This window comes from Culex quinquefasciatus, chromosome 3 (genome assembly GCF_015732765.1).
Source record: "Culex quinquefasciatus strain JHB chromosome 3, VPISU_Cqui_1.0_pri_paternal, whole genome shotgun sequence".
Lineage (NCBI taxonomy): Eukaryota > Metazoa > Arthropoda > Insecta > Diptera > Culicidae > Culex > Culex quinquefasciatus.
In genome coordinates, this window is record NC_051863.1 from 24,849,474 (window position 1) to 24,859,879 (window position 10,406).

Sequence of the window (10,406 nt, forward strand, 5' to 3'; positions counted from 1 at the left end):
CGACCGTCTCCATGGTCCCCAACGTCAACGACCATCCCGGCTGGAAGTAATGTATTCGTCGTCGTCATGGGTGCACGCTCTTAATTGGTAATAAAAATGTCAGCGGAATGTCCGCGTGCCGGGCATTTCGATTGCCACGTTTGATTAGAAATGTGCGAGACGACGACAACGGCGTCGTGGAGAAATTTTTCTAAAATAATTCTGATTTTTTTTCAATTCATCAATTGCTGCCTCAAAAAAATTAACGACCGATTTGATTTTCAGAAACTCACCACGACCAATGTCAAATTCACCACAGCGCTCTTTGAAGTTTTTTGATGAAAATGTGACCTGTCGTTCTGCAGTAAAATGTTCGCCTTGGTCGGCTTTAACATCAACACAGGCCATGACGACGTGTTGCGACAACACTAGCCGCCTGCTTCGATACTTCCAAGGAAGAGCCGCCTAAACGCCCAACCGAAGTAAAAGATCAATTTTCGTCAGCCCATAAAAAGACATGTCAATCAGAGTGGTGCGTGGTCCTCGATGACAAAAGCCAAAAATGATGAATAAATGTATACATTTAGGGAGGGGGGGGGATCCTCTCAACGAGTGGGACGAAAAGCCGGCTCGGTCGAGAAAAAAAGGACCGTCATCCGCAGCTTATAGATCCGGGCGCGTTAGTAACGGTGCCCGAGATTCATCTCGTCCGATATGATGGTATCATGCAGAGGGTGTCCCTTTTTTGCGGCATAATATAGTAGGCTAAGCGTTGGATTTCGTGTAAACATTTGTACAGTTCCAAGTATCCCATCGATGTCTAAATCAATACCCGCTAGGCGGATTTCAACTGGTGATTTATGACGCCTGGGAAAGTGATTTAATTAGTCCAGGGTAATATATGACGTTCCCAGCTGTCAAAGAAGCAGTTGTTGCGTGACAACAGAACCTTCTGTCACCTACAATCCATGTTACCATCGACGCAGATGAAAATAGTTCCAAGATTTATGGCCTTTCACTTGAGTCGCTACTGAATCGCGTAGCTCTTTTTTTCCGTATTTCCATTAGCATCTTGCCACTAAGAAGACCGTCATGCTGCAGCTGGGAAGAACGCGTGCCCCTCCGATAAGGACGGTAGTTCTTCAACGACCGTGTAATACCCAATTAGTCACGGCTTCCTGTTGGCATGTTTGTTTGTCCGACACGTTCCCAAACAAACTTCGAGAATTCAAACAGTGACAGCTTATCACTTCTGGAAGCACACTGCTTATCCCGCACCCGAGCCAGGATTAACCAACCTTGAGCCAGATAGTCCCCGAAACCTCGGATAATCCAAGATCCAAGCGGAACCCCGCGGATTTCTGGCGGGCGTCCTTAACGCAAGATAACGAAAGCGACCTTAATTCGCAGTAGATAGCACGGCAAAGTAACAAGGTCGCCTTTCGCAACGCCTACTCGGCACGTCAACAGCTACCGCAGCTTGAAATCAATAATCGATGTCTGAGCCCAACGAACAAAGCAATCCTGTACAGATTTGGTACGAAAAGCTCGTCGAAAATAGCTCAATTCGACGCTGTCGTGCTATCTTGACGCACGTAAATTTAGAGCCAAATTAAGTTAAGAACGCCATTTTGTGCGGCTTTCAATGTCTGATCTTTTGACCTTCACAGATCTCCAAAAATTGATTTCAATCCTGAGATATTCAATAAAACCCGAAAAAATTTCGTGCTTTGCTGCCACTCTTTACATGAAGGAAGCATTGCAGTAAGTGCGACAACTGACCAAAGGGATTACAGGTCAGAACGCGTTTGACACACGTCCAAGCCCGACTACCGTAAACATTTGTAATTATAACCCGGGACTCCTGCAACCAAATTCAACCAAACCAAACAAAACGCGTTTGTTATTGTTTACATCGCGTGCTCTAGTTTTTGTTTCAAGGTCAAACATTAAAACCCATTTTTCTTGGAACGTCAAAAAGCGACGTGCGGCAAAACAGCACGACAGCGTCGACTTGTACGGCGGTAACTAACCTAAAAATAGTCTCAACGATTGTCGCCTACTCATTGTATCGAATCTCCTAGCAAATTTCAATTGACGGTCAGATCTTGATTCTTCCCAGAAATCACCGTTAGCGGACCTTAATTGAATTTCGTCCCAAAACCACAAAAATTCCCAGCAAACGCTAATTTAATTATTGTGACATTTGCCGACGGCAAATAGTGCCACCGAAAAAAAAACAACAACATCAATTGATGAAACTGGATCTTAATTCTTAAGGTTGCCGTAGTACGACACCGACGGCGACGGCGGGGGGGTCAAACGTCAATTGATCGTAGTTGGCGGCGGCGGTGCCAGCGGCAACAAAGTCATTTCCAAAAAAAAATGGGTTGGCACAGTTTTCGGAACGAAAACGGTCAAGAACAAAACAAATCTGAATAAAAACACGAGTAAAGGGGAAAGAGGAGCGTTTTGACAGGTGGAATTGTTTTGCAAATTCCCGGGCTGGAGATAACATTTCATCAGGTTTTACGCCGACTCGATTTGGAGGTTAGAAAGGTGTGCACTGTTTACATGGACTTGGCACGCAGTTCGAATCATCAAAAAACGACGAAGACCGTGTAAATTCGGACGTGTAAACCGTGCACGTGAGCTGTCAAACGACGTCACAGCGTAAAACCGGCGTAAAGTCGTAGTAAATTTTCAATAGAGCGAAATCAAGTGGGCAAGTGGGATACACTGTTTGTTTACATCCCTGATGCATTGTTTTGCTCAGGACTTTGCAGTTAGAGCCGATTGAGTTGGGTTCTTTTTGAGGACCCGACATCGGCTAAGAAGCAGGAGTCGGAGTCGCGAAAACTTCAGAAGATTCGGAGTCACCAAGTTTTCAATAAATTTATTTTGTAGTTTTTGTTGGACTTGCAGTCAGAGTCGGTGTAGTCTCCAGGAGCAGTAGGCACAGTTAGTCGCTGAAGTCGATTAAATAAACTCGACCCGGTAACCCTTTTTAAGTGGCAAGATTTCTTACCGGGCACAGCGCTTGACAGTTTTCAAGGCCAGGTCAACTGCGTAAAGTTAACAGCATAAATGAATGCCAGATTGATCTGTAAAATTATTTTCGCGAGTCTGATTTCTACTAGATTTTTGAGAAACCTGAAATGATCAATTTTGTAGAGTATCGCGAACTTACATTCATTTCGGGGTCCTTTCGCGGCCGTTGGCGCATTCTTAGCCGCCGGTGGCTTGGTTGGTTTTGCCGGCTTGCCGGGTCCCTTGGTAACATGCGGCGGTTCCTGCTCGGGCAGCATGTTGCTGGCCAGGGTGTCCTCCTTGAAGGCGGCGGCAGCCACCGCGGCCTCATCATCCAGGCCTGCTTTGGCGGCCAGTTTGCTTGCTCCACCGCAGTAGGCGAGCCATAGCGCACCCAGCACTACCAAACGCAGTGACAGGGTCATGGTCTTCGACACAGTGGGCAACCACTCTACCAGATGTAAACACACACTCAAACAGATACACTTGACACAGCAGACTCGGATAGAGAGAAAACACGAACTTTGAGGGATTCACTCACTGATTGCACATGATTATAACCACACGCGCGATACACACCGGGCTACTTTGTTTTGCTTTTGCACGGACCACGAGTGACACTTGGCCAAACCAAACTGGGCACCGTACCGAACACCAATTGTAAGGGCCCAGAGGCTCACGTACGCACGACGTACCGCAGCACTAAAGAGGTTACGTCAAATTTTTATCTTTTCCTCAGGCCCCAAAATGTGCGAAAAACTTGCGACGGAATGAACACCCGACGACGTCGGAGACAGCGGGTCGGATCGGTCCCCGGGGTTACCCGAAAGGTGTACAAAACACTACCACCCGATATACTTGCAATTTACACCAACACTCGCGGAAAATCTACCTCTGCTGCACACATACACGCAAACAGATCGAATCACTTTACGGCCTTTTTTCGATACCGCGAGGTGCCAATATCGCCGATAAACTACACTAACACACGCACAAACGTGCATACATGTGTGCGGCGGGGGATATTGCTAAAATTTTGTACAAGGAAATGCGACTTTTTCCTCTTCGCAAAATTTCACCACATAAGCGCAATACTTCCCCGAGCCAAAATCACACCACCTTTTTACGACAATTAGAAAACACACACCCCACCCTCAGGTCTTCAACTATCGAAACTTCGATACAACCAAAAACGCGAAATCGACTCTCAATGTATTGCGAATTGCGATCTTTGATTTCCAATTCCGACCTATCTGTCAACTTAGCAGGCAACAATACCCGCCCGCGAGAAGACAATCAGACAAGATAGATCCAAACTTCTGCTGAACAAACTCTGTAACAGTACACAAGGGTTCTCTTCCCTACGGAGAAAGAAACAACGACCGAACCGCCGAACCGAGTCGACGCATTTCAAGTAACATACTGATATTAAAATCGGTTCATGCGTTGGATACAGCTCCTGAACGTCAAACTCGCCTTCATCGCCTTCGTCGTGTCCCACACCACCATAGCAACCCGCCGACTCGTTTATCCGGGAGACCCAGCAGGCGAGACGATGCACTGAAGAAGATCAAAACAACGTCACGGCGCATGTTTGCGCCGGATCGCAGTGTGCGGGTGAACACCACCCACACACGCACGGGGCTCAAGTAGCCACGCGGTTTACGACCACACAGGTGGAGATCTGCTGACTGGGTTAGTCTTCTGTTATCGGACTGCTCTCGCAGAGAGCGCGGTCGATGTTGCAAAAAGATAAGGTTATGTTGAACAGCAGTAACAGTTACCGTTGTGCAACCTTAAAAAATTGCAAAATGCTCATTCGTAAGAAGAAAAACTGCCATTTTGGGTGTACTTTTGTAAAAACCCAACAAAAATCATCCAAGGTCCACCCCAATCACGCGGCTCCAAGCTCAAGAACAACCCAAGGCTGCCGTGTTGACAGAATAACCCGAAAGGTCCACGAGGTGGCCCCGCATTTGACTGTGTGCAGGTTTTGCTCATCGTCGCTTCACTCGCCATGTGATGGCTTGAGCATGCGTCGCGAGAGCGTGAACTCGGGTCGGGTTCATTCGGTACGATTTTACCAACACAACACAGCGGGCTCTTTGCTTGTGTGTGAGTTTTATCACAATCCACCTCACGAACGTGTGGCGAAGGTGGGATCAAAACAAAAAGAAAGACAGGTTGACAGGTGCGAAATGTCAGAGAAGAAGGGGGTAAAAAATGGGGGTCTTCCACGGCGGGTGCTACAAGTTAATGCAATTAAACATTGAGGCAAAAATTTTAGAATTGGGTCCTAAAATGAAGCTTAAATTTCTGGTATTATTAAGCTTATTTTTATCAGCACAATGACACTTTGTACGACATGGATGTTTAAAGTTTAATCAGTTTTGAAAAAATAACTTCGCGGCCTTTCTTTACAGCTAGTTTTAAAAATCAGCTAATTAAAAACCGTCAGAAGAAAATTATTATCAGCCGTCTACCATTTCTAATCAAACACCTATCTTCGTCATATGAAGAGTTTGATGCTCGATTAAACCTAAAAAAACTATTTAGGCTATAAACTTACCAACAACAGCACCGCCTCAAGTAAGCACACAAATTTATGCCATTTACTGGCCAAAAAGATCAAATTTAATGCACTTTTGATCATAATTTCTATTTTGCGAGACCATTTCTCATCATTTTGGTAGCACACACATCCACACGCAAGATGAGAACTTAACTGCTTAAGGAAAGTCGCCATCAATATCAATTTTCATTTGCGCTAACGTTTTCAAAGCGCTTAAGATATGAAATTGCTTCCAACTACCGGCAACATGTTTGACGTTGTCAATCGTTTGACGATTGAATTTTGACGACCCATTCCAATCGAAGGCTATAGAAAAACGAAGCGAGAAGCGAAGGCAAATCAAGAACACAGGGTGGCCACCAATACCATCAGCAGCGCCTGTTGGAGTGATCCAGTGATGCCAGGAAACTTTCTCTATAAATGCTACTTTTCGTGAGTGTTCACTTAAAATATCATCAATTTTGGCAGCACTAAGCAGACCCAAAAGAGTGCTGGAAGAAAAAAAAACTAAGCTGAAAACAGAAAAATGGGCGTGGCCCAATGCACTCGACTGATTAGAATGCATCTGGGAAATAACTTTTAATAAAAGTGAAAATAAACAGAAATGTTCACAAAAAATTGCTCTACTCGTTGGTGTTCTTGGTTATAGTAAATTTAAAGGAACACTCCAGATTATACAGCATCATTCAAACACAACAGCTAATTAGGCTTAAAATGGGTATATTTCCCCTACTCACATGAAAAATAAAAAAAAATCTACGCTCAACCCCCGGTGGTTGGTCACTTTTTCGTTTGACACTTTTTTAGTTTGTACCCCGTTGGTTGGTCAAAGTCAAACTAAAAAGTGACGAACTGTCACTTTTTACACGGCGCTCACGCACACTATCAAAACAAACGTACATTAATGTGTGTGAACTCCGTGTAAAAGGGGTGTCAAACTAAAAAGTGACCCCGTTCGTTCTGATAAATCCACAATATTGTGGGGTGGTGATTATTAGATCTGAAAAATATGTATCGAATAACATACGACCAATTTTCAATGAAATAATTCTCCACAATTGCGCATTTTTTTAATTTTTTTATTATTTTTGACTTGGGCAAAACGTTTATTTCCAATGTCAATAGAATCCATTTTGCATTATTGACATTCCATACAAATCTCCACACAATTTGGAGGGCTAGCCATGCAAAATGGACATGTAAATATTAGAAAATCTGTATCATAATAAGAGCTTTTCTGATCGATTTGGTGTCGCCGGCAAAGTTTGAGGATATGATACCAAAAAAGTGGTACACTTAAAAAACCAAAATTTTCTTATTCTACTTTTATCGCTCTCCCCTTTTTTTTATTTCCTATATTTCTGTACACGTTTTGGCGAATCAGTTTTGTTCAGAATAGTATCATGGCCATGATATTTGAAAAATGGTTTTTGAAAAGGGGCCACCCATAAACCACGTAGACACATTAGAAGGGTGGTTGGCGATTGGATGGTGCTAAATCAAAATTTCAGAATACTTTTCTTTTTTAACACTAATAATCGATCCAATAGTTTCTGAGTTTATTGTTTAATACAAATTTTAGGAAATAATTCGAAAACATTTTTTGCAAAGGCTTCATCCATAAAGTAAGTCACGCTAAAATCAGCCAAAATTTACCCCGCCTCCCCCCCCTTTGTCACGCTTTTCCTATACTTACAACATGCAATGTCACACTTACATAGACCCCCCCTCCCCCCCTAGAGCGTGACATACTTTATGGATGACGCCAAACAAGTAAACAATACTTTTCCTAAAATTGGTACCAGATACAATAAGAAAATCTTATACCTTTCTTTAATAAGAAGGGCAAAAAACATAAAAAGTCAAAAATAAAAAAGTACACATTGGATCTGGGGATGAGATGAGGTCCTACACAGAAAAAAAAATCATGGTAATATTACATCTGGGAAGGGGTACATCTTTTATGTCAGAAAAAAGGTGTAATTTTACCTCTGAAAATGTGTAATTTTACCACTTTTCTGGTGTAATGTCACTTTTTCAGTCTAAATTGAGGTAAAATTACATCATAAAAGAGGTAATATTCAACCTTCCAAAATTACAGCTTCCAAATTTACATTATTTTTTTCTGTGTACAACAATGCTGAAATGTGTATGACCCAATGACCCCCTGATAACGGAAATCAGATTTTGCACCTAAGCAAAAAAAAAAGTCGAATAAAAGTATTATACGTTTAGTGATAAAAGAGAAACAAAAATCACAAGCCATTTTTTTCTGAAAAGTCCTGATCAAAACCTGCTGCTTTGCCGAAGGCACAAAGTCGATCAACAATGTTTACTCTTAGGGCTCCAAGTAATTATGCATCTTTTTTTAGGGGTGCTTTTCTTTTAAGAAATATTTTTGAAATGCAAAAAAAAACGAAAGGAAATCGAAAATGTAGACCTAAGAGTAACTACACAGAAAAAAATAATGTAAATTTGGAAGCTTTAATTTTGGAAGGTTGAATATTACCTCTTTTATGATGTAATTTTACCTCAATTTAGACTGAAAAAGTGACATTACACCAGAAAAGTGGTAAAATTACACATTTCAGAGGTAAAAATACACCTTTTTCTGACATAAAAGATGTACCCCTTCCCAGATGTAATATTACCATGATTTTTTTCTGTGTATTAGAGTGTAACAAAATTGACTTTTTGGCGGGCATTCAAGGGTTTGTTCCGGTGGGCATACTGAGCCCAAATCCCAAATATGAGCTTGATTGGACGTAACAGGAGCTGGCGCATTGCATTTAAATTTTAAATGGGATTTAATCCGTAAAAAAGATTTTTTCTAGAATGAAAAGAATTTATTTTATCAAAAAAAGGAAGGTACTTTTTGATTGCAAATTTCTTAAATTTTAAGAGAAATTATGCAAAATATGTATTTTGTAACAATTTTTCAGAATTTTAAAATAAAAATTAATTGATGTGCTCCGAATCCCGGACACAGAAAGAAGCTGATTCGAAATCCGGACTCTTTTGCTTCGAATTCCAGACACTCCTTTTTTCTTACGAATCGCACAAATTTGGATTGAAATTTTAATGAATGGCATTATTTAGGTCTCAAATAAGCTGTTAACTTCAAAACAATCAAAACTTTGTATAGAATTTTACTAGAATTTAAAAATAATCAGAATCATAATTTTCTGCTTTGCCTTCCCGGTGCTTCGCACGCCTCTGAAATATTTCAGTGAAATGTTTCTCATTTTTGGTTAACATGCCTTTCTATTAAATTGTTTTGGCATTGACTACAGCGTCCAAATCAATTTGAAATGAAAGTACACAGCTAAAAAAGTAGTAATCCAGCTGCGTGTAAAAGGCCTGGGTGTAAAATAAATATTGCATTAGTTTATGCAATTTTATGTTATTTTACACCCTGAAATAGGGGAAATCTACCCATTTTAATCCTAATAAGCGGTCGTGTTTGAATGATGCTGGATAATCTAGAGTCTCCCTTGAATTTTACTAAAACCAAGTACACCAACGAGTAGAGCAAGTTTTTGTGAACATTTCTGTTTATTTTCACTTTCACTAAAAGTTATTCTATTTCTTTACCAAGCATTTAACAAAAAAAAATCCCAAGGATATTCTAATCGAGGCGAATGCATTGGGCCACGCCCATTTTTCTAATATCGGCTTAGTTCTTTTTCTTCCAACACTCTGTCGAGTGTTGCCATTTGCGCTGACAGTTCAAACGAACACTCACGAAAAGTGGCATTTATAGGGAAAGTTTCCTGGCATCGCTGGCTGTGCTGCTGGTGGTGTTGACGGCCAGCCTTTGTTCTTTTGCCTTCGTCTCTCGCTCGGTTTTCTTCAGCCTTCGATTGGAATGCAAAGTGAAAATTGAAACGTCAAACGACTTGGCGCGTTTGTTTTTTTGATGGCGCTTGCTAATTTATTACATTTTTTGGGATTATTCTTCAAGTGAGTGCCTTACTAATGATCAAAAGAACAAGTTGCCGGTAGTTGGAAGCAATTTCATATCTTAAGCGCCGTGAAAAAGTAAGCAAAAGTGAAAAGTTTATTTTGGCGATATTCATTAAGCGTTTGAGGGATTCTCGTGTGTGTCACTGTGTGTGCCAACAAAATGATGAGAAGTGGTCTCGCAAAATACAAATTATGATCAAAAGTGCATTAAATGTGATCTTTTTGGCCAGTAAGTGGCATACATTTGCGTGCTTACTCGAGGCGGTGCTGTTGCTGGTAAGTTTATAGCCCAAATAGTATTTTTGGAGCTTTAATCGAGCATCAAACTCTCCATATGACGAAGATAGGTGTTTGATTGGAAAGGGTAGATTTCCCCTATGTAGCCCATCAGTATGGGAAATCTACTTGACCGAAATGTCAAGCTCATATATGCGTTTGTCCTTTTAGCTTTTCATCGATCTGATGGCCGAGTGGGCTAAGGCGCCAGTCCTTACTGTTGGTGCTGGGTTTGAATCCCGTCGGCTGCAACTTTTTTTTGTGTTTGCAAAAATTGTACATGCAGTGTGTAATATTAAGTGTTTATTTTGACGAAGGTGATGTGCAGCTTTTGCATGCGATTTTACCATCGGATTTTTTGCTGTGTTGATATTATAATTTATCAAAAACACACAGTTTTGACAATTATTTTGAAAACTTAAATTCAAATAATTAATAAAACAAGATGAAGTGTCCGGGTTTCGAAGCGTCCGGGAATTCGAATCATGACGTTAGTAACATTTCGTCTCCCCGTATAGGCTCTCTTACACTAAGGGGTAATTTTGGGCAAGGACTTTCTCAATTTGATAAAATTAATCTGTGA

General features: G+C 41.3%; 1 protein-coding gene across 4 annotated transcripts in view; it reads right to left on the minus strand.

The window, feature by feature from the left end:
• LOC6052432 (very low-density lipoprotein receptor) overlaps positions 1 to 4,443 on the minus strand; it is a 550,801-nt gene extending 546,358 nt beyond the window's left edge. For 2 of the 4 annotated variants that reach the window (XR_005278328.1, XM_038261675.1), the window contains exon 1: positions 3,170 to 4,443. Coding sequence is in view for 3 of the 4 variants with exons in the window: in XM_038261675.1 (XP_038117603.1) it covers positions 3,170 to 3,434 (265 nt within the window). In the remaining variant the exon portion in view is untranslated. The remainder of the gene's footprint in view (positions 1 to 3,169) is intronic. The other 2 variants (XM_038261678.1, XM_038261676.1) reach the window with 1 other exon arrangement.
• Between the last annotated feature and the right edge of the window lie 5,963 nt (positions 4,444 to 10,406).